Source organism: Giraffa tippelskirchi, chromosome 12, assembly GCF_054371585.1.
Source record: "Giraffa tippelskirchi isolate mGirTip1 chromosome 12, T2T-mGirTip1v1.2.pri, whole genome shotgun sequence".
Taxonomy (NCBI): Eukaryota; Metazoa; Chordata; class Mammalia; order Artiodactyla; family Giraffidae; genus Giraffa; species Giraffa tippelskirchi.
Genome location: NC_137286.1, coordinates 1,732,188 through 1,758,972, shown reverse-complemented (window position 1 = coordinate 1,758,972; position 26,785 = coordinate 1,732,188). Strand labels below are relative to the sequence as shown.

General features: G+C 65.0%; 1 protein-coding gene across 7 annotated transcripts in view; it reads left to right on the top strand.

The window, feature by feature from the left end:
• The window catches only part of ASPG (asparaginase), a 32,113-nt gene extending 6,995 nt beyond the window's left edge, over positions 1-25,118 (top strand). Inside the window, exons 1-16 of one of the 7 annotated variants that reach the window (XM_081548533.1) lie at positions 2,039-2,147; positions 7,367-7,475; positions 8,059-8,170; positions 10,164-10,289; positions 11,028-11,111; positions 11,746-11,872; positions 16,416-16,528; positions 17,620-17,802; positions 17,897-18,010; positions 18,500-18,616; positions 19,315-19,410; positions 19,607-19,770; positions 22,109-22,195; positions 23,859-23,958; positions 24,276-24,356; positions 24,866-25,118. In XM_081548533.1, the coding sequence (XP_081404659.1) occupies positions 2,066-2,147; positions 7,367-7,475; positions 8,059-8,170; positions 10,164-10,289; positions 11,028-11,111; positions 11,746-11,872; positions 16,416-16,528; positions 17,620-17,802; positions 17,897-18,010; positions 18,500-18,616; positions 19,315-19,410; positions 19,607-19,770; positions 22,109-22,195; positions 23,859-23,958; positions 24,276-24,356; positions 24,866-24,886 (1,716 nt within the window). In that variant the 5' untranslated portion in view covers positions 2,039-2,065 and the 3' untranslated portion in view covers positions 24,887-25,118. Of the gene's footprint in view, positions 1-2,038; positions 2,148-7,366; positions 7,476-8,058; positions 8,171-10,163; positions 10,290-11,027; positions 11,112-11,745; positions 11,873-16,415; positions 16,529-17,619; positions 17,803-17,896; positions 18,011-18,499; positions 18,617-19,291; positions 19,411-19,606; positions 19,771-22,108; positions 22,196-23,858; positions 23,959-24,275; positions 24,357-24,822 lie in introns of those variants that run through there. The other 6 variants (XM_081548537.1, XM_081548538.1, XM_081548536.1 and 3 more) reach the window with 6 other exon arrangements.
• The last annotated feature ends 1,667 nt before the right edge of the window (positions 25,119-26,785 follow it).

Sequence of the window (26,785 nt, the reverse complement as noted above, 5' to 3'; positions counted from 1 at the left end):
GGGGTCGCAAAGAGTCGGACACGACTGAGCGACTGAACTGAACTGAACTGAGAGAGGACCAAGTAGAACATTTACATCTGAAAGACAGAGGAGGAGAAAAGCAAGTTCCTCCCAAGAAGACTTTGATCCCTTAAGGCCAAACTTTGTTTTTTTTTTACTCTGTCTGGCCATAAAATATAAATTTTATTTCATCACGTCCAAGAATCAGAATCAAGTCTGGAAGGGCTCTCTCTGGAGAGGAATCAGTTTTCCACCAAACTACGTTGTGGTTCCCTGCCTCTATCCAGTACAGGACCTTGGTGTGCTGACCCCAGGGAGGACTACACAGACCGACTCCACCTGCAGGGAGTTCTTCCTCATACCCCCCTCCACCCCCGCCTCCATCCCCTGGACAGAAAGGCGTGTGTGTGTGTGTGTGTGTGTGTGTGTGTCTGTGTGTGTGTGTGTGCACGCTCCATCTCCTGGACAGAAAGGCTAGTGTGTGTGTGTCTGTGTGTGTGTGTCTGTGTGTGTGTGTGTCTGTGTGTGTGTGTGTGCACGCTCCATCTCCTGGACAGAAAGGCTAGTGTGTGTGTGTGTGTGTGTGTGCACGCTCCATCTCCTGGACAGAAAGGCTAGTGTGTGTGTGTGTGTGTGTGTCTGTGTGTGTGTGTGTCTGTGTGTGTGTGTCTGTATGTGTGTGTGCGTGCGCGCGCGCACGCTCCATCTCCTGGACAGAAAGGCTAGTGTGTGTGTGTGTCTGTGTGTGTGTGTGTCTGTGTGTGTGTCTGTGTGTGCACGCTCCATCTCCTGGACACAAAGGCTAGTATGTGTGTGTGTGTGTGTCTGTGTGTGTGTGTGTGCACGCTCCATCTCCTGGACAGAAAGGCTAGTGTGTGTGTGTGTGTGTGTGTGTGAGTGTGTGCGCTCCATCTCCTGGACAGAAAGGCTATGTGTGTGTGTGTGTGTGTGTATGTGTGTGTGTGTGTCTGTGTGTGTGTGTGTCTGTGTGTGTGTGTCTGTGTGTGTGTGTGTGTGCGCATGCACGCTCCATCTCCTGGACAGAAAGGCGTGTGTGTGTGTGTGTGTGTGTGTGTGTGTGTGTGTGTGTGTGAGTGTGTGCGCTCCATCTCCTGGACAGAAAGGCTAGTGTGTGTGTGTGTGTGTGTGCACGCTCCATCTCCTGGACAGAAAGGCTAGTGTGTGTGTGTGTGTGTGTGTGTGTGTGTGTGTGTGCACTCCATCTCCAGTGTGTGTGTGCTTGTGCGTGTGCATGTGTGTGTGTGTGTGTGTGTTCACGCTCTCATTTCCAACTCTTTGCAACGCCGAGGACTGTAGCCCGCCAGGCTCCTCTGTCCGTGGGATTTCCCAGGCAAGAATACTGGAGCAGGTTGCCATTTCCTTCTCCGTCTTCCCAACCCAGGGATGAAACCCACGTCTCTGGAGACTCCAGCAGTGGCAAGCAGGTTCTTGACCACTAGCGCCCCCTGGGAAGCCGGGACTGCAGCCAGTGGGCTCTGTCTAGCCCTGGAGGGGGTCCCCTCGGCTTCTGGACAGTGTGAGTGGACCGGCTGGGGTCTCTGCCTGCCCCGCCCTCCAGGGCAGAAAACCCTGATGGCATGGTCTACAGTGCTGGGTCTGCTGGAGCAGCAGGGCCTGTGGGGAGGGCCACCCGCCCTCCGCTTTGGGGGTCCACTGGGCCACCCACCCTCTGCTTTGGGGGTCCTCTGGGCCCCCCGCCCCCCGCTTTGGGGGTCCTCTGGGCCCCCCGCCCTCCGCTTTGGGGGTCCTCTGGGCCCCCCGCCCTCCGCTTTGGGGGTCCTCTGGGCCACCTGCCCTCCGCTTTGGGGGTCCTCGGGCGCCACCGTCGGTGAGGCCCATGACCTTTGTGCCACAAGTCACAGTGACTCAAAAGGCCCCGGGCCACTGGGGCCGCTGGGACCTGTCCCTAGCACCTCCCCCCTTGGGGGCCTGCCCCGCCACTTCCCGGCGGGGACAGGTACAGGCTGTACCCTGCGACGAGTGCCCGCCCCCAGGCCCCGCCCCGCCGGCCGGCCCCGTCCCCTCAGAGCCCTGGGTGGCGGGCATGGCGCGCGCGGAGGGGCCCGAGCGGAGGCTCCTGGCGGTCTACACTGGCGGGACCATTGGGATGCGGAGCGAGCGCGGCGGTGAGTGGGGCGGGCGCCCGGCTCGGGGTGGGGTTCGTCCTCCCGCCGGCCGGCCTTTGACCCGTCCTGACCCCCGCTCCGGTGGGCGCTCAGCGCCTCCGCCGCGCTGCCGCCGGCTCCTCTCGGCCGAGCCAGGGGTGGGGAGGGGGCGGCGCTGTGCCTCCTGTCGGATCCCCGTCCCTGCACAGATGGGCTGGTGGGCAGGTGTTAAAGTGCTGTCCGGGCCTCTCCCTCGGGACACCCCGGCCGCTCCTCGCTGCCCCCGGTACAGCCCGCCGGGCAGGGGCGCCCTCCAGCTCTGGGCAGAGCTCAGTGGTACCAGGAGTGCCGGCGGCGGCACGTTCCCTCTCCCCCGCCCTGGGGCTCTGACGGGATTTGGGTCAGGGAGGGGTGACTGCTGGGGGGGGGAGGGCCTGGGGTGGGTGCTGGGCCCCACAGGACCCTGGGGCAGGGGTGCCCCCAGGCCGGGCAGAGCACCTCGGGCAGGAGCCTGGTCTGGGGAGCCTGCAGGGGTGGGGAGGGCACCTCACGCACCCCCGGAGTGTTGCAGCGTGGCCTCCACGTGGGCCCCGGGTCCTCCAGGAGGGGCCCAGACAGCCCCTCAGCCTCACTCTGGAGCCTTGCCCCACACTCTGGAGCGGGGGTGCTGGCCTTCCTCCTCCTACTTCCCCCGGGCCCCCTCCCCAGCCCTCGGCCCCTCCCTGCGCCCCCAGGTCCCCCGCGGGCCTCACTCCTGGGGCCGCCCTGCCCTGGCCCTGGGGTGTCCTACTCGGAGCTCTCCCAGCTCCCCAGGGCCCTCCTTCTGCCTCAGAACCAGCTATGCGCCCCCCACAACCCCCAGGGCTAACAGAGCGTCCTCCGCGGCCCCCCCATCACCACCACGCGGTTCCCCTGAAGCAGCTACTCAGATGCCACGAGCCCTTTCTCACGCCATCAACTGCTTCTCGTCCCCTGTCCCTGTTAATGCCCGCCCCCTCCACCCCGCCAGTTCACAGATGTCTCCAGGCCCCGTCCACGCTCGGCCCCAGGGCTCAGACCCCCAGACAGCCCTGTCCTGGGGGGCTTTCCACATCCCTTCGTACTCTGGGGGTCGCTCCTCCTGGGCTGCAGGGCTGGGGCAGAGAGAGGGGAGCGGGTGGGCTCTGCCTGTGTCCTCAGACGGCCCTGACCCACCCCGGTCGCTGCCCACCCCCCCAGGCTTGGCACTTGGCCAGCTGTGATGCCTGTGATTCCATTGAGCTCAGCCCATAGGTGTCGAGGGTCCGAGCTATAGGGACTGGGGGGACTCTGACCGTGACCCTCTGCGTTGTGCACCCCCCATCACCGCCCCCCACCACCCGGACGCCCCAGGCTCACTCCCACAGGCCCTGCATTTGCCAAAGAGCTTGCGAACCCTCTTGCCTGGAAGGGGCTCTAGAAAAATGGAGTGTGGTGGGCAGTGACCTCCAGGCAGGTGGGTCTCCCAAGATCCCGCAGGGCAGCGCCCCGGGTTGGGAAGGAGCGAGCTGGGGCCGGGGAAGAAGGGCAAAGGGGGCGCGCGGAGGACGCAGGCCTGGGCCGTGGGGACCCCGCTCCACCGCTCCAGGCCCTGCCTGCCTGGGGATTCCGGTCGCGGGGTCAATGATTCACCGGCCTGGCTCTGTGGGTGGGGGCTGCCGGCTCCCACGAAGGCGGTGAGGGGCCGGCCACGGCCTGGCTGTTTGGGTTGGCACTGCTGGGAGCGTCTCTGTGTCTGCTGGTAAACCGTGACCTGCCAGGCACTCGGGGCCTCACACGCGAGCCCTGCCAAAGGTCAGGATGCTGAGGGGAGGGCAAGGCCGCCACGGCTGGGGACGCCCCTCGCCCGTCCCCTCTCTGAGCTCAGAGATGATGTCACTGGTCAAGGGGCATCGTGAATCTGAGCTCAGTCGATGACGGCAAGCCCAGGGTCAGGCAGCACCCCGGCTGGAGAAACCGATGCCCCGTGTGCCCCTCGTGGGCCCGGCTCCCGGCGGGCAGAGCCTCGGGGTCTGCAGGGGCCAGGATGTCCCTGGAGGCCACAGGAGGGCCTGGCAGCCAAGCCTTGTCTTGAGAGGGGACGTCCACGGCTTCTCCTGCCCTCGGCCTGGACACCCCTCACGGAACAGGCTGCCACGCGCTCCCTGTCCCGGGGGCAGACCGGCCCTTACGGGCGGACGTGTCTGTGGGGCCACTGCCCGTGACCGGCTGCCCGCCTGCACAGCCGCTACTGCTTGTGGAGGGCCTGAAGCTTGGGGGCCCTCGTTAAGAAAGAGAACCCTGTTTACAAAATCAGAATTAGATATGAAAGCAGGTGTTTGCTTATTACTTGTTTTGTTTTTGCTGCACTGCGTGGCAGGTGGGATCTTAGTCCCCGGACCAGGAATCGAACCCGTGCCCCCTGCAGTGGAAGCCTTAGCCTTTGTACAGCCAGGGAAGTTTCCCACCCCCCTCCCCGCTTTTTTTTTATTTTTGGTAACAGGTGTTTACTTAGATTGATGAAGGAAATAACAAACTTCCTGTTCTTAACAGCCAATAATATTACAAAATCCACAAAAATATTTTTTAATTGTTGACTTCCTGACACTCTCTCACCACTGTTTTCCTCACATTTTTGGCTGCTTTGAATAATGATGTGTCGGCAGAGTTTTGCCCCGGGAGAATAGAATGGAAGCAAAGTGTGGCCTCCTCTAGGGCTGGCTTTGCCCGTCCGCCTACCCACTCGCCAGGCGGGGCCACGAGGCCCGCCAGCCCTGGGGTGGGATGTTCCCGGAAGTCAGTGCCCACCCACGCCCACCCCCATCCCACCCCCCCGAGTCCACCAGCAGTGGCCTGGCTCTGGGGTGGCAGTGACCGTGCACACCACCTGCCCCGTCAGTGGGACTCAGATTTCCACGGCCACTCCCCCAAGGCCACCCACCGCAGGGGAGCCTCCTGCGCCCGACCTGACCCGGACCGCAACCAGGGCCTCGGGCAGCAGGAAGGTCCTCTGGAGACCACGGCCAGCCAGGCCGGTGGGCGTGGCTCTGCTCTGTCCTTACCCCGCCCTCCCCTCTGGGCGTCGAGCCTCCGCTGCCTCCCTCTTACAAGGACGAGGTGGTGGTGGTATCCCTCCTACAGGGACGTGGGTGGTGGCCAGGAGCCAGCGTCATCTCCTGAACTCACGTCCACAGAGACGTTGCCTCTCGGGTCCTGGGGCTCAGGAGGGGCATCCGCGGGGCGTCTTGTCCCATGCTGCAGGGGGGTGGGCGGCCCTGGGCCTCCCTCAACGCCCAGGTCTGAAGTCGGGGCCTGCCCCCAGCAGCAGGGCTGGCGAGTCTAGACCTTTGTGCAGGCAGCTGCGTGTCCCGGCCATCCTTCAGCATCTTTGGAGGGTGGCGGGCCCGGCGGTCTCGCACTGATGTTCCCTGAGCCACGCTGCTTCTGCAGCAAAGTGTATGGAGCCCCCACGGGGGCTTCCTGGGTGGAAGAGGGGGTGGCTATTCAAGGTGCCCTCCCCACCCCAAAGTATCTTTCTCTGGCTGGGGAGACGGCACCCTGAACTCTGAGGCTGTGCTCCCTGTGGGGCTGGCGGGAGCTGGGGTGGACGTGTGGAGGGGGCGGTGGGGTGGGAAGCCCCTGCTGCCCAGAGTCTGCGGCTTCTGGCCCGTGAACATTGCCGCTTTGGTTCCCTGGGTTTGTGCCGATTTGTTCCTCGGAGGGCGAGGCATGGGGAAGCTGACCCCTGTCCGGAGCTGCAGGGTGGAAACAGGGGCATCAGTGAGCTGGGGGCTGGGGGGGGGAGGGTCCGATGCTGGGCCCACGACCCCAAGGAAAGGAGCGTGTGGCCGGATTCCCATCTGGGGAGAGATCCTGGCCGCCAGCCTGAGGAGGAGACACATGCCCAATGGCCTAGGAAGGGACCGGGGTGAGGGTGGGGAGCGGGTGCGGGACAGCTGTCGGGCTCCGCAGAGGGAGGAGAAGAGGCAGAGTCGAGGTCAGAGAGATTCAAAGTGTGAGGACCCACCGGCCATGTGGGCAGGCAGCTGCGTGTCCCGGCCATCCTTCAGCATCTTGGGAGGTGGTGTGGGCAGCCCCCAGATTGGGAAGGCTCCTGGTTGTTACTGGCATGAAACTGAGTTCTGCCAGCTGCCAGGTGAGCCTGGACCAGACCTGCTCCAGCACCTCCAGGAAGATCACGACCCCCGATGTCCGAACCCACCCCACACCCCACCTCCAGACTGTGAGATAATGAAGGGCCCTGTTTAAGCCGCTAAGCTTGGGGCAGCTTGTTACACAGCAGCAGGAAGTTGATACACCTGGCAGAGGGCGAAGGCTGGGAGCAAGATCGCTGCCCAGGTGCCCATCGCTCCTGGCCCTGGATGTCTAATGTGTTTCAGCCGAAGAAGCTTCTCTGGAATGGGGGGGCGGCGGGGAGCATGTTGTCCTTGCTGCTGCGTCTAGGTGTCCAGCATGGCCAGGCATGTGGGCGATGCCCAGCAGAACCTCAATGAGGAGCAGTCAGCCAACCTGCCCTAGGTCACGGAGCTTGCAGGGAGCAGGATGGAACAAAAAGCCAGAGCTCGTATGCAAAGATTCTTCTGGGAGCCTTCGTTGAGGAAGTTGTTTGTTTCCAGGAAACACTTGGGACTTCTTAAGCTTTTCTTAGAACGCGTACCATTTCTGCCTAGTGCCTCCTTAGATGCGTACTTCTGGCCAGGGAAGGAGAAAGGGTAACCTGGGTGTGTGTGGCAAGGGCACCAGAACCTGGACATCAAGGAGGGCTTCCTGGAGGTGGTGCCTTGCGCCGGGGGTAGGGGAGAAGCATTTGCCGGGTGAGAAGGGGGACGGAGCCGAGGACAGGCAGAGTCAGCGGTGTGTCCCTGGGCAGAGTGGTGCGGATGTTCTGGGAGGTCGGGGGAGGAGTGGTGTGTGTGTGTGTGTGAGGGGACCGGGGCACCCTGAGCCTTGGTGGGGCCGTGGGCTCATCTGGAAGTGGAGGTGTTAGCCAGGAAGTGACCAGGCAGACCCCTGGGCTGTCTGGGGGAGAGCAGTGGTCCAGACACTGGGTGGCGGTCCTTCCTTGTTAGGGTCCTGGGGCGGCCACAGGCCTGAGCACCCAGTCTGACTCCGTGCAGGGCCAGAGCTCACTAGCAGCACCCAGCCCCCCAGTGAGGAGCAGGGGTGGGGGGGGGCCTGGTGGTGGCTGCCAGCCCCTGACCCTCTGCCCACCCTGCCCACAGTGCTCGTCCCCGGGAGGGGCCTGGCCGCGGTTCTGAGGACGCTGCCCATGTTCCATGACGAGGAGCACGCCCGGGCCCGCGGCCTCCCCAAGGACACCCTGGTGCTGCCGTGAGTGGGCGCTCCCCTGGGTCCTGGGCACGGGTGACGGCCAGCTGTCATGGGGTGGGGGGGCACCCTAAGACTGGCACCTGCCAGGCCAGTGGAGTGGGTTGTGGCTTCTCGGGGTGTCCGCAGCGAGCTGCTGGAGGACGCCAGCCCCACGGCCCCCCAGTTTGGTGGCTTTAGAACTGACCGCAGTCCCCTTTAAAGTCCATCAGGAGAGGCAGGGACTGGCCCCAGGGTCCCCCCACCCCCGTGAAGGTCCTGCTTCCCAGGTCGGGGCCCAGGCTGCCCGGTGGTCTTCCCTGCGGGCCGGCTGGGCAGGGGTCACCCTCCTGGCCACTGACCCCTCCTGCCTGCGGCCCTCCTCCCAGGGGCGTCCTGGTTCACTTCCTGCCATGGAGCAGACCGTCCCGGCCCGTCTTCGGCCCTTCCTGGGGTCCATGGTCCTTGCTCCTGCAGCCTCAGGCGGAAGAGGGGCTGTAGAGGTGCAGGGCCCGAGGCCACGGCCCTGGGTGCCTGACTGGGCGGAGGGGACGGGGCCGCCGACGGAGGGGGTGTTGAGTGTGTGCCTGCTGTCTGCCTCTCGCAGGCCTGCCAGCCCCAACCAGAGGGTTGTCTACACGGTGCTGGAGTGCCAGCCCCTCTTTGACTCCAGTGACATGACCATCACTGAGTGGGTTCGGATCGCCCAGACCATCGAGGTGACCAGGGAGTGCGGGGAGGGGTGGGGGGTTGGGGGGGATGGTGGTGGAGGCGGGGCTGGGAGGAGGCAGGCAGGGCCCCACCTCAGCAGCACGGCTCCCGCGGCCCTCTCTCCGGCACCCCGGGGGTGGGGCATCGAGGCCCATGTCCACTTTTCCGGTGAGGAGATGGCCCGGGTGGCCGTCTCGCTTTGAACACTTAGCTTGTCCCAGTCCGCGGCCTGGGTGGAGACGTGAGACACCTCCCTGCAGACTGACAAGCTCCACCCCTGGTCCGCCCCTCTCTGTCCACCCCAAGCCCGCCCCGGAGTGCAGTCTTAGCGGGTTTAGGGCTCGTGGTTTAGGGCACCGAGTGGCCGTCTAGCCTGCAGCCAGAGCCCCCCACCCCCATCAGCTCTCCTCTCCATCCCCGCACCCCACCAGCGCCGGCCCCAGCTACTGCCTCCCGGGGTGGGGGCCCTCCCGGCCCGTTTCTCAACTTTCCCCCCTTAAGAAACCCTGCTCCCCAGAGAGAGGCTTGTCACTGAGGCACCCTTCCTGGCAGCTGGGGGCTGGCCCCAGTGGCCCGAGGCCTGTCCCCTGTCTCTGGATGTATGCAGCCGTGTCTGGGGCTGTCTCCCCCGTCTCTAGCCAGCAGCACCCACAGTTGGGGCCTGATGGCTTTTCTGAGCGCCTAGGACTGCTGGCCACTTCAGTTCAGTCGCTCAGAGTTAATAGAGTTAATAGTCAATAGAGTTAATAGCCAACTGGGCGCCACAGAAGAAACAATTATTTAGCTAGAAATAGAAGCTATCCAAAATGAAACAGAGAAAATGAGACTGAACAATGAGCAGAGCCTCAGTTCAGTTCAGTCGCTCAGTTGTGTCCGACTCTTTGCGACCCCATGAACCACAGCACGCCAGGCCTCCCTGTCCATCACCAGCTCCCAGAGTTTACCCAGACTCACGTCCATCGAGTCGGTGATGCCATCCAGCCATCTCATCCTCTGTCGTCCCCTTCTCCTGCCCCCAATCCTTCCCAGCATCAGGGTCTTTTCAAATGAGTCAGCTCTTCCCATCAGGTGGCCAAAGTATTGGAATTTCAACTTAAGCATCAGTCCTTCCAATGAATATTCAGGACTGATTTCCTTTAGGATGGACTGGTTGGATCTCCTTGCAGTCCAAGGGACTCTCAAGAGTCTTCTCCAACACCACAGTTCAAAAGTATCAATTCTTCATCCTGCCGGCCAGCCATGTGCAGATTCTCGGTGTGGCCAGCAGAGGGCAGCCCAGTCCACCACGTGGCTCCGCTCCCCTGCAGCTCCGAGCCCTGAGCCCCGCCTAGCTTGGTCTATCAAAGGGCCTCAAGAGAAGTCCTAGGGCCCCTTGGTTCCCGGCGCTGTGCTCCTTGCAACCACAGCCCAGGCCAACTGCCCCCTGAGGCCTTGGCTGCTCCCGCGTAGGAGGTGGCTGGGGGGTGTCCCTGCAGAGCTGGCCTTCTGACTCCCTGGAGGGGCCATCCCCATGCCTGCCACCTCCAGCATCTCACCCAGCTCCCAGTGTGGGCTGTGCCTTGGGTCTGTTGCTTGAGTGCATGCCTGGCCCTCCCACTGGACCGAGAGGCTGGGGGGCTTCCTCACCCCACGGCCCCTGCTGCCCCGGGGGCAGTGGTCATTCAGCAAGGGCCCTCCGGAGCACTGAGCTGGGCCCAGACCTGTCGTCCAGCTGACGGGTGTGCTCAGGAGCCCAGGTCAGGCATTGCATGGGGAATCTTCCCACCCCGGGATCAAAGTGCCCAGAGACCCTCACCAAGTTCTCTCGGGGCCAAGGGGTGTCACTGGGAGGCCCTGGGGGTTCAGCGGAGCACAGGGGCAGTGGCTGCATCCCCAGCGGGCCTCCCCGGCAGGCAGTGACCGGGGCCTGCCCACGCGTCCCTGAGTGTTGCCAGCCGCGTGTGGGGGCACCAGTGCCTGTCTGTGGAGCTGGGCCGCCTGAGCTGGCCACCACCCCTGCAGAGCCACTATGGGCAGTACGATGGCTTTGTGGTCATCCACGGCACCGACACCATGGCCTTCGCCGCCTCTGTGCTCTCCTTCGTGCTGGAGAACCTGCAGAAAACCGTCATCCTCACCGGGGCCCAGGTACCTCCCCGGGAGCCCGCTGGGCAGAGGCTGCGTGGATCGGGGCCTTTCCCAGGCCGCAGGGCAGCTGAGCGGGCAGGCAGGTCCCCCGCTCTTTGCCCGGTCCCGCAGGTCCTGGAGGTTCCGTTCAGCCGGTGCCGGTCAGTGCCTGATCAGTGCCCGGATCCTGCCTGCTGCCAGCCTGCTGCCCTGACAACAGGCCTTATGAGCACCCAGGACTGTGGCTCAGCCCAGGGCGGTTCCATTGGAGGCCCTGGGGGACCCTTCCCCAGCCTACCCCTCTGCCCACACCATGGCAGTCCAGCCCTTTTCCGCCTTCCTGAGTAGGGGTGTGGGGAGCTAGGTGCGGGTCAGTCACCGCTGGGGCATTGGCCCCACAGTAGACACGGGGGCAGGTCTGTGACCCGGTGCTCAGAGGCCCCGCCTGAAGCTTCTTGCCCTCGCACCCACCTGCGGTCGGCCCCCGGCTCCCCTCTGCCTGCCTGACCCAGGCACTGCCTTGGGCAGCGTGAGAGCAGGGCCTCGGTGCCCTGGGGGACCAGGGAGCTGGGCTGGGCAGCGACAGGTCCCATGGCATCGTGTGCTCCCCGCAGCGTGGGGCGTGGCCAGCACCCGGCAGCGGGCACTGGGGTCCGGGGCGAGCAGAGGGGCCGGGCCGGGCCAGACGAGTGCGGTCGCAGGTGCGGCCCCCCCAGCGGCAGCGCCCACCGGCCCGAGCCTGCCCCGGCCTCTCCCCAGGTGTCCATCCACGCCCTGTGGAACGACGGCCGGGAGAACCTGCTGGGCGCCCTCCTGCTGGCTGGCCAGTACGTGATCCCCGAGGTACCGCCTCCTCCTGCGGGCCGGGCGGGGTCTGGGCTCCAGCGCGGGGTGGGGACGGGCGCCTGCTTGCTGCCTGCCCCGGGGGCCTCAGGTGAGGCGGCCGGCAGGGTTAAAGCTCCGTCTTTTACCTTGAACGTGAACTGCACCCTCACCATAGAGAAAATGGGAAAACAGGCAGCGGGAGCCAGTCCCCACGTCCCGCCCCAGACCCCTGCGGCTGGCGGCGCGGGGGGCTTTCCCGGGCTCTGTGTGTGGGATGTACGCATACCTAACGTGTCCCACGCCGAGGACGCGGTGTGTATATCCATCTACATCACATACGCGTGAACGTGCGTAAGTTTCCATAGAAACAGGCCATTCGGGGCGTGGTTTTGGGACCCGCTCTGGTCCCTCTGCACCTTGCCCTGTCGCTTGTTGGCACAGAAACATTTCCCAGACCCTCCCTCACATCTCGGGAGGAGAGGAGCCCTGGGGGGCGGGCCCGCCTTGGGGAGGGGCTTCACGAGTGCCGTTCAGAGCCGCCGCCCCAGGGACAGCTCCAGAGCGAGGGAGGGGCAGGGCCTGGTGGGTGAGGGGAAGCTGGGGGGCGGCCGGGGCTCCCGGCTATGAGCTGCGCCCCCCTCCCGCCCCGCAGGTCTGCCTGTTCTTCCAGAATCAGCTGTTTCGGGGCAACCGGGTGACCAAAGTGGACGCGCGCAGGTTCGCGGCCTTCTGTTCCCCCAACCTGCCGCCTCTGGCCACCGTGGGTGCCGACATCACGAGTAAGCGAGCAGGGCCCACGGCCGGGGCGTCCGCCGCCAGGGTCGTGTCCGCCCAAGCTGCTGTGGGCGCCCCTGGGGGGAGCGCGGCCCTCAGCTCTGCGGAGAACCTGGGGGTGGGGGCCGCTCAGAGTGGGGATGCCCCCCAGGTCACCCCGGCTCAAAGCCAGGCCATGTGTGGGGGGTCATCCTCTCGGCTGGGCCCCTCAGTGGCCTTACAGGGACGTGGTTCCAGTGGTGTGACTGTGTCCTGGGGACTTTCAGGGGAGTCTCTGTGCCCCAGCCCCGCTCCTGGGGCTGTCTGATGCCTCCAGCTGCTGGGGGGTCCTGAGATCTCCTCCCGAGGGCCCCCATGCTTGCCCTGGGGAGGAGAGGACCTCTGCTAGGTGGCTGTGGGGCCGCAGCGGGCGGGGTGGGAGGAGACCACTGGGTCAGAACCAGACACTGAGAGGGAAGGACCATGCAGGGAGGCGTTGCGGCTGAGTCTTGAGTTCATTAGAGGGATCTTAGCCTGTTATCTCCCCCTGCCATCACACCCTGCTTGTCCACATGCCCTGGAGGGTGGTGAGGCCCAGAACACATCTGCGTGTCTGAGGTGTGTATGGGGTCAGGCAAGGGGCACATGCTTGCTGAGGGTGAGAGTCAGGAAGGCTTCCTGGAGGAGGTGGTGCATGGGCTGGTGCTGGTGGATGGATCCGCCTCCGGGCTGTGCTGAGTGGTGGCACTCAGCCCCTCCTGCCTGCTGAGGAAGGAAGAATGGAAATGAAGGTGGGGCGGGCGCTGTGCAGGCCTGTCTGCCCCGTGGGGCCGAGTCACTCCTGGTCTGGGGCTCAGAGGGGAGCTTCTGGGATGTGGCCCGCTCATGGGTGCAGAGGAGTTCACCCTGGATCCCGGGCCCCTGCCGGGGCCACGCCAAGCCCATGCTGGCCTCAAGGCACAGGGCACGCTGGTGCAAGTGGCTGGGCGGGTGAGTGGCTGACGCTGGCCCTGAGGGGCGAGACATGGACCCCTTACGTCTGTGATCCCCGGAGGAGTGTGTCCTCTGGCCCGGGGCAAGGGTGCCCATGTGGTGTCAAGGGCCCCAGGCAGGTCCCGGTCCGGTACGGAGAAACAGCAGGCTTTGCCCACGGCATGCCCGGCGGAGTCCCTCACTGCTTCCTGCTGCATTTCCCCTCCCTGTGTGAGGCCGCGGCTCAGGAGGGGCTGAGCTGTGTTAGGAGGGGAGCCCGGGGTGCTGCCTCCCACACTGGTCCCGACACCCCCCTGCCAAGTGGCTGCGGCACGTGCAGTCACCCGGGCCTCCAGGAGCCCCAGGTCCTCTCCAGGCAGAAGCCCCCGCCCTGGGGAGGGGGAGTCAGGCCTCCAGGCTCTGGTCAGCGGGGCCCCAGTGGCTGCAGGGGACTTGGAACCACCGTCTGCCAGTGCACCCTGAGGCCGCGGTCAGGACTGAGTGGGAGCCTGCCCGGCCACGGGGGGCCTCACACCACCTCCCTTCCCTCTCGGCCCCTCTGCACGTGGGGGCAGGGTCCCTCCATGTCCGGCAGGCCCAAGTGGAAGGACTCCGGGTCCCATGGGCTCTTGGGGGATGGGCTAGTCATGTGGGGGGTGTGGGCCCTCTTTGTCTCCACAAACCCTCCTCTGCAGGTATAACTCCTGGCTGCCCAGCCCTAAAATAAAGGACACTGCTCACTGCTGCTGTGGCAGCTGCCCTCCTTCCAAGCCCACCCCCAGCCTCCCCCCAACACTCAGCTCCCTCCTCTCCCACCTCCCAGCGCCACCCCCCCTCCCCAGCTCCCTGTGAAAGGGCAGCATGTTTCTGGAATGTTCCTTGGTTTATTATCACATGACAATTACTTTTCATTTACAAAGATGGGCACAATAAAGGACAAAAATGGTATGGACCTAACAGAAGCAGAAGAGATTAAGAGGCGGCAAGAATACACAGAAGAACTGTACAAAAAAGACCTTCATGACCCAGATAATCACGATGGTGTGATCACTCACCTAGAGCCAGACAGCCTGGAATGTGAAGTCAAGTGGGCATTAGGAAGCATCACTACGAACAAAGCTAGTGGAGGTGATGGAATTCCAGTTGAGCTATTTCAAATCCTAAAAGATGATGATGTTAAAGTGCTACATGTCAGCAAATTTGGGAAACTCAGCAGTGGCCACAGGACTGGAAACGGTCAGTTTTCATTCCAATTCCAAAGAAAGACAATGCTGAAGAATGTTCAAACTACCACACAATTGCGCTCATCTCACACGCTAGCAAAGTGTAATGCTCAAAATTCTCCAAGCCAGCCTTCAACAGTACGTGAACAGAGAACTTTCACATGTTCAAGCTGGATTTAGAAAAGGCAGAGGAACCAGAGATCAAATTGCCAACATCTGCTAGATCATTGGAAAGGCAAGAAAGTTCCAGAAAAACATCTACTTCTGCTTTATTGATTACGCCAAAGCCTTTGACTGTGTGGATCACAACAAACCGTGGAAAATTCTTCAAGAGATGGGAATACCAGGCCACCTGACCTGCCTCCTGAGAAATCTGTATGCAGGTCAAGAAGCAACATTTAGAACTGGACATGGAACAACGGACTGGTTCCAAATTGGGAAAGGAGTACGTCAAGGCTGTATATTGTCACCCTGCTTATTTAACTTCTATGCAGAGTATATCATGTGAAATGCCAGGCTGATTGAAGCATAAGCTGAAATCAAGATTGCTGGGAGAAATACCAATCACCTCAGATATGCAGATGATACCACCCTTACGGCAGAGATTGAAGAGGAACTAAGGAGCCTCTTGAAGAAAGTGAAAGAGGAGAGTGAAAAAACTGACTTAAAACTCAACATTCAGAAAACTAAGATCATGGCATCTGGTCCCATCACTTCATGGGATATAGACAGGGAAACAGTGGAAACAGTGTCAGACTTTATTTTTTTAGCCTGAAAAATCACTGCAGATGGTGATTGCAGCCATTAAATTAAAAGATGGTTGCTCCTTGGAAGGAAAGTTATGACCAAACTAGACAGCATATTAAAAAGCAGAGACATTACTTTGTCCACAAAGGTCCATCTAGTCAAGGCTATGGTTTTTCCAGTAGTCATGTATGGATGTGAGAGCTGGACTATAAAGAAAGCTGAGCGCCGAAGAATTGATGCTTTTGAACTGTGGTGTTGGAAAAGACTCTTGAGAGTCCCTCGGACAGCAAGGAGATCCAACCAGTCAGTTCTAAAGGAAATCAGTCCTGAATATTCATTGGAAGCACTGATGCTTAAGCTGAAACTCCAATACTTAGCCACCTGATGCGAAGAACCGACTCATTGGAAAAGACCCTGATGCTGGGAAAGACTGAAGGTGGGAGGAGAAGGGGATGACAGAGGATGAGATGTTTGGATGGCATCACCGACTCAATGGACATGGGTTTGAGCAAGCTCCAGAGTAGCTGGTGATGGACGGGGAGGCCTGGCGTTCCGCGGTTCACGGGGTCGCAAAGAGTCGGACACGACTGAGCGACGACTGAGCGACGGAACTGAGCATTCCTCTGGTGGAAACAGCAGGAGGCCTGCAGGGTTACACCCGCACAGGACGGGCTGTTAGAGGAGCCCTGGGCGGAGGTCCTGGAGCCCCCATTCCCCCCTGAGTTCTGCACCTGACTCTGGGCAGCCTCTCAAGCCCCTTCCCCGCTCTGGGCCTCGGTTTCCCTGGGCTGGATGAAGGGGTCTCCTTGGTACCTGCTCCCTCAACAAGCTCTCGAGGGGTCTTGGCACCCACCCTCTGCCCGCGTGAGGGGCCAAGAGGATGGGAGTCTGGCTCAATGCCATGCTCCTGAGGGTCAAGGCCAGGCCTACTGCCCAGACCCCTGCCCCTGCTCCTGCCCCCTGCCCCCTGTCTGTGGGTGCAGCAGGAGGACTGGGAGGCTCTGGCGACACGGTCCCTATAGAGCAGCCGCCTCTAGGCCCACGGAGAGCCTGATGGCCTGGGGGTTCTCTGGGTGGTGGGCACTGACCCCCAGGAACTGCCCCCGTCCACTCTCCTCGGGGCTCAGGAGCCAGAAATCCGCCCTGGGTGTGGGGAGCAGGCTGGGCTCACGTTACCCCTGAGACTTTGGGGTGAATGAGATGGAGGTTTCCCCTGAGGTGAGGGATCTGGAAGGCTCATTTGCTTGTTCATTCACGGACCTGCTGGGATCGGGGCCAGGCAGGCGCCCCGCCAGGGGCCCGTGAGTCTGGCTGGTCAGAGGCCGCTGCCCGGGCTGCTCATGAGACCCGGGACCCCGGCTCCTGGGACCCCGCGCCCTGCCCTCTCGCTGTTGGAGCAGCCGTGCCCTCGCCTGGGAGGACCTTCCTCCGCCCCCCTCGCCCCCTCCCCTCCAGGGTCCTCCTCGCCCCCTGGATCCCACACCCACCACCGGGCTGGCTCTGGCTGGGTCGCCTGAGCGAGCTGAGGGGGGGCAGGGGAGGGGCTTCGGAGGCGCCAGAGGGAGGTGGGGCCCCCCCGTGGCCCCAGAAGGCCTAAAGTCTGCTCTCGGTCCGTCTGTCCCCGCAGTCAACCGGGAGCTGGTGCGCAGAGTCTGCGGGCGTGGCCGGCTGGTGGTGCACGGCAGCGTGGAGCGGAATGTGGGCCTGCTGCGCCTCTACCCCGGGATCCCCGCCTCGCTGGTAGGACCCCGCCTCTACCCCGGGGTCCCCGCCTCATTGGTAGGACCCCGCCTCCCTGGTAGGGACCCCCACCTCCCTGGTAGGACCCCTCCTCCCTGGTAGGGACCCCAGGGCTTCACTCCATGGGGGCTATTGGGCCGTCAGGGCGGGACCTGCAGGCGGCCAGCATCGTCCAGCAATCGGTCCCAGTCTCCAGTCTGCTGGTTCCTAAGTAGCTGCCAGGAACAGGTGAGCTTTCACCTTTGACTTCTACCTGGAGAGGCAGAGGGAGCTGATGGCGGTTCTGATGAGGGCTGAAGACTCTGGGAGGACTCTTGAGAGTCCCTTGGACTGCAAGGAGATCCAACCAGTCTATCCTAAAGGAAATCAGTCCTGAATATTCATTGGAAGGACTGATGCTTAAGCTGAAACTCCAATACTTTGGCCACCTTATGGGAACAGCTGACTCATTTGAAAAGACCCTGATGCTGGGCAAGATTGAGGGCAGGAGGAGAAGGGGACGACAGAGGGTGAGATGGTTGGATAGCATCACCGACTCAATGGACATGAGTTTGATTAAGCTCCGGGAGTTAGTGATGGACAGGGAGGCCTGGCGTGCTGCAGTCCATGGGGTCACAAAGAGTTGGACACAACTGAGTGACTGTACTGAACTGAAGGCTCTGACGGGACACAGCTAGTGGGGTGGACCCTTAGCGCAGGCCAACAGCTTGGCCTCTATGGTGCCTGGAGCTCGGTGTGTTTAGCTGCAGGGCCCGTCACCTTCCGCCGCCTTGCTGGGAGCATCACCTGTTGTGGGTCGGGCGGAGGGGCTGGGAGGGCGGAGGGGCTGGGAGGGCGGTGGGCGGCCCAGCTGGGGTGGAGGCCCTGCCCTCGGTGAGGCCCTAACAGCCCTTTCTCATGTCCAGCCGGCTCCCTGTGACCTCCGACCTTTCTCCATGGTGTTCATGGCCCTAACGCTCAGAAAGGGATGGGGGTTGCTCAGGGAGGATGTGGGGAGCGAGGTGGGCAGTCCCCGCTGCCCGGGGGCCAGCCTGTTGGTCCCCGTGTTTGGTGGAATCCAGTCCCTGCACCCCCGTCTCCCGCCCCCACAGGTCCGGGCCTTCCTGCAGCCCCCCATGAAGGGCGTGGTCGTGGAGACCTTCGGCTCCGGGAACGGGCCCACCAAGCCCGACCTGCTTCAGGAGCTGCGGGCGGCGGCTGAGCGCGGCCTGGTCATCGTCAACTGCACCCACTGCCTCCAGGGTGCCGTCACCTCCGACTATGGAGCTGGCGTGGTGGGCGCGGGGGCGCTGGGGCTTGGGGCGGGGGCAGGGGCGAGCCCTGGCCGCCTGCCTCCTTCACGGTCCACCCGCGCCCCCGCCCCTCCAGGCCTTGACTGGAGCCGGGACCGTGTCGGGCTTCGACATGACGTCTGAGGCGGCCCTGGCCAAGCTGGCCTACGTGCTGGGCCTGCCGGGGCTGAGCCTGGACCACAGGAAGGAGGTGTGTGTGCCTCCGGTGGGGACCGCACCTCTCGGCACGCGTGTGGCGGGTGGGCCAGCCCGGGGGGTGTGTGCCTGGGCTTGGTGAGGGGTGGAAGCGACCCCCACGACCTGTCACCACCCCCAAGCCCCACACCGCCCCACACACCCCCACTCTCTTTCTCGGGGAGCCCCTGGTCCGCCTTGCTCCCAGGGTGTCCCCGTCCCGGTGCTTCCCCGGCTGGCCCCTCGGGCTGGGCAGAGGCCACCAGGGCCCGGGGAGAGCCTGAGCTGGAGGCTGGAGGGTGGGCTGAACTGCTGTGGGGAGCTGGCTGGGTCAGGCTCTGGGCCCAGGGATGGAGCCTGATGGAGGCATTTCAGGTCTGGGGGGACCCTCTCCTGGGGGCTGGGGATGCCAGGCCCGCCTGGTGGGTCTGGGCTGCTGGGTCCAGGCCCTGGTGAGCTGCCCGGCTCTCTCTGTGTATCCCCCTCGCTGCCCCCTGCTCCCCAGCTGCTGGCCAGAGACCTGCGCGGGGAGATGACGCTGCCCGCCGAGGATGAGCCCCGGCCCTCTCTGCGGGGCGGTGCGCTGGGGCGCGGGGTCACCCAGCTCCTCAGTCTGAGACAGGTGCAGCGTGGGCACGGGTCTGGGGGGATGGGAGCGGAACACCCCCAGGCACAGCCTGCTTCTGGGCCGGTGGCAGGGGGTTTGCGGATGTGGCTCAGGGCGGCAGCCAGGAGGGCTGGCAGGGACTTGTGGGCGGGCGTCCAGAGGGGGCTGGAAGGGGCTGGGCGGTCCAGAGGGGTGCTTGCAGCGTGTACACAGCGCGCAGAACGTGGCGCTCGTCTGGTGGGGCAACCCAGGGCTGGCAGGGGCGGCTGGAGGCGCACATGGACACTGGCGCTCCGCTCATGTGGGTGCTGGGGCGAGAGGGCCGTCTGCGCCGAGGTCTCCCCGGAGGAGGGGCCAGACCGGGGCCCCTTCCCTTCTCAGCCAGGGTGCCTGCACCCAGGAAGGGGCTGAGGGCTGGCTTTCGGGCCTGGGTTGTGGGGTTCAAGCTGGCCCAGGCTCCCGGTGGTGACTGGGACCTCCTGGTGACCCCCCTCACTGCCCTGCCTCTGGGCAAAGTGTCCAGACCTGGCACGAGGGCACCCCGTCTGGTTGCTCCTGGGGCCCACCATGTGCCTCAGTGTCCCCTCTGGGGAGTGAGGGTGGGGCAGGCCTGTCCGGGAGGGCGGTAAGGGTGTGGGCAATGGCCACGTGTGTACAGCGGAGGCCTCGGAGAAGGGGCGGGGGTCTGAGGTGTTGCTGCCTCCCCTCTGCAGGAGGCCGATGAGGTGCGGGACGCCCTGGTGCCCAGCCTGGCCTGTGCCGCGGCCTACGTGGGCGACCTGGAGGCCCTGCAGGTGCTGGTAGAGCTGGTGAGTCTCTCGTCCACCCTTGGGGACCAGCCCGGCCACACAGGGCCTGGGGGTGGGCTGGATCACCTTTCCTGGGGCCTCCTCCCCTCACTGCAGTCGACAAGGCCTCGTGGCTCTGCCGGGGGTCCCTTCCCCATGGCTGCCCTGGCCCTCCCCGCCTTCCCTCGGTGGGTGACGGGCCCCTACGTCCCCCCAGGGCAGTGACCGGAGCCTGGAGGACTTCAGCGGTCAAACCCCATTGCACGCGGCCGCCCGGGCCGGCCAGGCTGGGGTCGTCACCATGCTGCTGCAGAGAGGGCTGGACGTGAACGCCCGGGACGAGGGTGGCCTCAGCCCCCTGCTGCTGGCCGTGAGGGGCAGGTATTCGGCAGGGGGCACTGCGGTGGGGGTGCAGGCAGGGTTGCCACCTAGGGCGGGGTCTGGACAGAGCTGCCTCCTCGGGGGCCTTCTGTGTGCCTGTGGTCACACGGCTCCCCAGGCAGAGCCGGGGAGCACCACGGACACCTGCTTCCCGGAGCCTCGCCCACCTCCAGCCTGGGCCCTGGGTAACAGCAGTGACCCTGCCGGTCGTGGGCAGGGCCCAGGCTGGGAGGACTGCTCTGGGCAGGGTGCTTAGGGAGGGCTTCCTGGAGGTGACCCCCGAGCTGAGCCCACCAGGTCCAGCAAGACCTTGCCATGGAATTTCTGAAGAGAAAAGCAGAAGGGGTCTCATGTGTGTCCCCCATATCCTCTGAGGGGCTGGGGCAGGGTGAGGGGAGAAGCCCCCCTACCCAGCACTAGGGTGAAGCAGGTTGCAGAGCAGCTTGCATAGTGCCAGGTGGGCAGGGTGGGCACAGGTGCCCTAGGGAGTGGACTCAGCATGCATGATATTCAGGGGTGGTCCCCCAAGCTGGCCCCGTCCGACAAACCCCGGCTTTTTAAGGCAGGTCCCCAACCTGAGTGTTTCTGGGGAGGTTCTCCCACCCGGGTAGAGACTTGCCGAGCCTTACTGAGGCCCTGGCGCCCTGGGCAGTGGGTTTGGCAACCTGATGCCCAGTTCCTTCTGCGGGTCGGAGGGCACAGGCCACTCTGCAGCCAAAGCCAGAGGCTGGGGCCACCCGGAGGGGCCACCCGTGCTGCGGGATGGCCTGTGGCAGGGCTGGCTGAGTGAGGATCGACGTGAGCTGGGGGTCATGGGCGCTGAGCCCGGCCCCCGGGGCAGGCAGCGGGCCAGCACGAGGGCAGAGGCGCAGGCATCCGGCGGGTGAACACGCGTCCCATGTCCTCTGCTGGGGTGGGGATCTCCTTGCCCCCACCCAGGCCCGCCTGGCCTCTCTCCGAGGGTCAGCCTCGCCTGCTCTGCCGGCCCATGGAGACTCCCAGCGGCCGCCCGGCCCCTCCCTCTAGGGGCTTAGGTCCCTCGGAGGCCGAGGACTTGCTGGGAAGACCGGCGAGCCGGGCGGTGGTGCCCGCCCCCCCATGTCCAGCCACCCAGAGCTGCGTCACGCATGCGTGTGCTGGTGCACATGCTGGTGAAGGCCTGTGTGAGCGTGTGTCTGGGAGCTTTCCTTCCCATCCTTCTTTGCTGTTGATCAGTCGCTCGGTTGTGTCCAGCTCTTGGCGACCCCGTGGACTGAGCACTCCCGGCTTCCCTGTCCTTCACCCCTGTCCTGCTTAGTCTCCTCCTTCTGAGAGCTGAGCTCCCAGGCAGGCCCCAGGCCCCTCCCCAGGGTCTCTCGGCCTGTGGGAACCTGGGTTGTTGCTGGGGATTTCCTGAGTCTCATGGAGAGTCCAAGCCACCATCCTGTTCAGGTCAGCCCGGGGTTGGGGCGCCTTGTAGTCCCCCCTTCCCAGGCTCCCTGGGGCATCCGAGGTTCTCAGAACAGGCCTGGCAGTGGGCAGAGGGTGTGGGGTGCCTGTGGGGTGTGCCCATGGCACCCAGGCCGGGCTGATTGGGCTGCAGACTCCAGGCTGCTTGTCCTGGGGCGTGGGTGGGTAGCGTGGTGAGCTCACCCCATCCTGGCCCCACCCCCTCGTCCCGGCGGCGCTGTCACAACACCTCCCCCACCTCCCAAACCGGTCTCACCCCCCAGAGGGCCCTGCTGTGCCCTGGGGGGGGGGCGGCCCCACCCTGGAAGGCTCTGGGCTGGCTTTGGGGGCCAGGCCTGCGGGACTCCTCCTCCTCCCCATGCTCCCCAGAAGTGGGGTGACCGTGCAGTTGATGGTCCTCCCCCGGCCCTGGGGAAGGGGCGTGCGTCCCACTGCGGGGTCTCCGGGCTCTCTGTTCCCCGGCCTCGCCGAACCCCACCCCCACCCCGCAAGCCCCGTGGAGGCCCACCCCGCACGTGGGGCTCAGGCCAGGTGCCTCTGGACGCCCGCGGTCAGCTGGGCCCTGCTGCTGGCCGGCCTGTCCCCGCGTGCTTTGTCGGTATCTCCTCGCCACCCCACCCTCAAGGGCAGAGTGCGGGCCTGGTGGACTCTGTCTTTGCAGACTCGGCCCGAGCGTGTGCGAGCTCCACAAGGGCGGTCCTCCAGGCTGGGCCTTCCAGTGCCCACAGCAGTGCCCGCGGATGGGCCTGAGCCTTGAGCTGCTCGGCCAGTGCCGAGCCCCAGCGCAGGTCTGGGTGCGTCCAGCGAGGGTGGGCTCCCGGTCCTGGCCTGCTGGCATCTGGCGGACGCTGCCATGGGCAGACGGTCACCCCGCTCTTCCTCACGGCAGGCATCGGGGTGTCATTGGGCTGCTGCGGGCAGCTGGGGCCTGCCTGTCCCCCCAGGAGCTGGAGGACTCGGGGACGGAGCTGTGCAGGTGAGGCTCGCAGGCGCACCTGTGCTTGCTTCCTGGGACGTGGGTGGGCCCGGGGCCCCGAGAGGGAAACCAAACGCTGGGGAGGGCTGGTGGGTGGGGAGGGGGGCTTCACACGGGAAGAGCCCCCCCTACACCCCATCTGCACCAGCTGGGCCCCTGGAGTCCTTGGGGTGGGGGGTGGGCAGGCGGCAGCCCAGGGTCCTCCACCCCCCGGGCCGTCCCTGTGCACCTCCCCGGTGCCGGCCAGCTCCTCCCGTGTCCAGCTTGGGGCGCGGCGGGCCAGGCCTAGGGCCTCCAGGTAGGGAGGAAGAGAGGGGGGTCGTGGGGAAAGGGAGTTGGAGGCAGGAGAGGCCGGGGCACCGGTGGAAGCCAGGTTGGGGGGCTGGGAGCGGGGCTGAAGTCAGAGCCCCCAGGGTGGGTGACCAGGGTCGCGTCTCAGGCTGAGTGGCTGGTGGTGGGGGGTGGTGGTGGCTGCCTGCTCACCAGGACGAGGACCTGAAGCTCCGGCCTCTGGTTCCTGCCGGCCAGCCTCTCCCTCGCCCCCTGCCTTGGTTCCAGCGAGGTCTCATCCAGCCCAGAGGCCCCCATCCTGTACAGAGTGGGGTGCAGAGACCCCATGGGCCCCCAGTCTCGGCCCCTCCGCCCTGGAGTTCAGTGTCCCCCAGGGGACGAATCCTGCTGACTTTTCAGCAATGACAGGGCTGGGGCGGGGTGACCCGCAGTGACGAGACCCAGGCAGGAAGGGCTTGGCTCTGGAGGGACTCCTGGGGTGACCCAGCTCAGGGCTGCACCCCAGGTGGGCCTCGACAGCTCTTCGATTGACAGCCGGGGAGGCAGGCGGAGGGGCAGTGACAGGTTCCACGGGAGCAGGTCATCCAACCTGAGCTGCTTGGCTGGCCTAGGGGGGGCCCTTGACCAGCTCCCCGAGAAGCGAGTGTGTGTGGGAACCTGCACCAGAGGCCTGGGGGCAGGTCCGAGGGCTGCTGGTGGTGCATCAGCGTGATTCACCTTAGAGACGACCCCGTGCCCTGTGGGGGCTGCTGCTGCTGCGGCGGGCTGCTGACTCAGAGGAAGTCCCGGGGGTTGGCCCTGCCCTCCCCGCAGCCAGCCGGCACCCCTGGCGTGGACCCTGCCCCGTGGCTCCCGGTCCCAGGCTGAGGGGGCACCTCTGAGAGCAGGGGGAAGGGTGCGGGCCGCTCCATGGGGGCCTGGGAGGTGCTCGGTGCCCCTACCTCTCCAGGGCAGGCAGGCCCAGACCCGCTCCTGGCCAGCCCTCTGGTCCAGAGCCCCCCACCCCGGCCCCTGTGTGACCCTCTTCCCACCACTGGGCTGCCTCTGACTTTCCTCCCGCCCCGTGGGCCCCGCCCGGGGATAGCTATATTGTGAAATATGAAACTGGCAGGCGGCAAGCAGCCGGTGGGGTGTGTGTGCACGTGCACGCGTGTGTGAGCACCCGTGTGTGTGTGTGTGTGTGCCCTTGACCTGAGTCACAGTCCCCTCCATGGGTGACAGACACCAGAGTCCAGGCTGCCGGCCGGCCCCTGGGGACCCTGGTCCCTGCCGGCTCAGCTGCTCGGGGCTGGCTTTGCAAGAGAGCCCGTGGGCAGATGGCCGGGCTCCCAGGAGTCCCTGACGGCTCCCCCTCCTCCTCTCCTCCTCCCAGGCTGGCGTCCAGGGCGGACTGTGAGGGCCTGCGGGCGTGGGGGCAGGCGGGGGCTGACCTGAGGCAGCCCGGGTACGACGGGCGCAGCGCGCTGCACATCGTAAGTGCCCCCGTGCCCTCTCCGGGACAACCTCCTCCAGGAAGTCCTCCCTGACTGCGCCACCAGCTCCCCTCTTCCCAAATGCCCAACCTCTGCCCTCCTTGCGGAAGCACTCTGTGTGTGGGAACCATGGGGTAGGGGGGGCTGTCCCCTTTCCTGTCCTAGGTCCCCCCCAGGGTCCAGAGCTGTGGGGACAAGGAGGGTGGAGACACGGGCTCTTTGATGTGTGGATGGGAGTGCATCCTGGTGGGGGGTGGGGTTCAGGGTTGGGCTGCTGGTCCGAGGGCCTGAGGCAGCCCCCCCAACACCCCCCACAGGCAGAGGCAGCTGGGAACCTGGAAGTGGTGGCCCTCCTGCAGAACCTTCGGGGCGGGGCTGGTGACCAGGCCCCGGGCCCAGTAAGTCCCCTACCCGCTGTGGTCGGGCGCTGGTGGGGACAGTGTCCTGGGGGCAGGGCAGGTCCCAGCCCCTCCTGCGGGCGGGGCTCACCCTGTGAGGGGAGCTGCAGTGTCCGTCCGGACGGAGAGCTTCCCAGAGGGATGGCCGAGCTCAGACCCATGCTCCGTCTGGCCAGACCATCCCACAGGGCAGCCCTGGAGGCCCGGCCACGGCCAGGAAGCTCCCGAGCCTGGAGGGGCCCTGCTGGGCCCGCCCTGCCCAACCCAGTCCCACCCGGACCCCAGCGCCCACTGGGCCGGGTGGACTGGGCTCCCAGCTGGCTCCCCACCCCCGCTCCGTCAGCTGGCCTTCTGGAAGTCTCTCCCTCTGGTTGGCTTTGCTCGGGTCCTTGGGTTCCTCCCTCGTGAAAGGCTGGGCCCCACTGACAGGTGCCCGGGCTTGTCTGTCTGCCCTGCCCCCATGCAGTACCTGGGCCTCCACTCCTCCTCCAGAGACCTCCTTTTTCCAGGAAGTGCTGCCTGATGTCTAACCTGAAGCTCTCCTGCTGCGGTGTGAGCTGTTCCTTCCTGTTGAGACCCGCTGGAGGGACGGTGCCGGCTGGCCCCCCCGGCCCTGACCGGCCCTGAGCGTGCTGTGCACCCCCTGCCTCTGCTCCCCACCCTGCTGCGGGAGCCGCTTCCCATTCTGTGTCCAGGATGCAGCCTGAAGGACGTTGTTGGGGAAAGTGGCCATAAAGTCCCTCTGAGGACCGTTCCCCTCGAGCCTGGCTCCAGTGGGTCTGTCTGGTCCCGGGACCGTGGGGATGTGTGTGGGGCGTCAGGCCTCAGGCTCTGTGTCAAAGGGCAGTGTTTTTGGCACCCTAGGGGTGAGGGAGACACTGCCAGTCCTGCCTGAGGAAGTGGCAGGGTGAGCGAGTATGGGCCCCGCTAGGAGTGGGCAGGCGGGGCCCTCTGCCCCACACAATCTCTGCCCCAGGCCCTCCCCTCCCAGTCCTCGTATGGAAGCTTGGAGTCACCCCTGCAGGCACCCCACTCACATCTGCTCCGCTAAGATGCAGAGACCATCTCCCTGGTTCTTGAGGGCGCTCCTGTCTGGCTTTCACAGGGGCTTTTGCTGCCCGCGGGCCCCTTGGCCGCGCTCACTCCAGGCCCACCCCAGGGAGGCAGAGAGGGCGGCCTGGGCCAGTCCTCGTCCTGACGGCCTGGGTGGGAGGCGGCTCCCAGCCTGTGGGCCAGGCGGGATGGGCTGCGGATCTCCGAGGCCCGGCCGGGGCTGAAGTCAGGTGTCTGGACCTCAGGCTTGCTCTCTGGCCCTCTGTCTGGTGGGAACAGGACGCACCCTCGATCCTGGGCTAGCCCGATGCCTCGCTTCCCGACTCCAGCCTCCGAGCCCCTGCTGAGCCTGAGGAACCGTGGATGCCACCCAGACCGCTCTAACTGCCCACATGGTCCGTGTGGGCCCTGGGCTGGGGGCTCAGGAAGCCGCTGAGCCCAGCCCATGGGCATGTGCTCTGTAGATTTGGGGCAAAAGTGTGACCCCAAAGGGCTCTCCCTTGGCACCCACCACACAGCCTTCTCCCGGCGGGGCCGGGGGTGGCTCCACCCGCACCCCCAGGCTTCTCAGCCTGGTTCCCAGGCCCGGGCTGGCACCGCGGCTGGCACCATTCCAGATCTCGCCCAGACACGGGTGTGCCTGAGCCTTGCACAACCAGCTGACACCACCTGAGGAGCGTGGTGGGGCCCGGGGAGCCTCTGCCCCACACCCTGGTGAAGGCCTGAGGAGGGGGCTTGGGAGGGCTTGGGGGCCTTGCAGTGGCCCGTGGGCTGAGACCCTCAGAAGGCTGGAGGCGGGCGGCAGGACCATCGCACAAGAGCTTGGACCGCTGGAGGCCCCCTTCCATATCCCAGGGCTGGTGGCGCCCAGCACTCAGCCGCTCGTTTGAAGCAGCCGCCGCTTTGACTGCTTCCAAGGGGATGGGCACAGCTCAGAGCCTTTGCTTCTCCCAGGCCCGGCGGAGCTGGGCTGTGAGAGCTGTGGTTGGACCGGCATGGCGCCTCCATCCCAAGTAGGGGCCGCCCTGCCCCCTAGAAATGCCCACGGAGCCCGGGGCCCCAGGGGGAGCCTCTGCACGGGCTTCTCGCCAGGTGGGTCACTGAGGGCCGGGGAGCGGCTTCCGCCTGCTGGGAGGGTGTGGGGAGCTGCCCACCGCCCTCTGCACTCCCAGTCCTGTGGGACAAGGGGGTCGCCCTGAGGGTTACCTGCCTCAGGGCACCGGCCCACCTTCCCGATTTACAGCAAGAAACCAAGGCCCAGGCCTGTACTCAGGGTCCCAGGCTGGCACGTGGCAGAGCTGGGCTATGAGCTCGCCTGGCACCTCTTGTGGGTGGTGGGAGGCGCGGGAGGGTGGGGTACCCGTGGGAGGCACCCG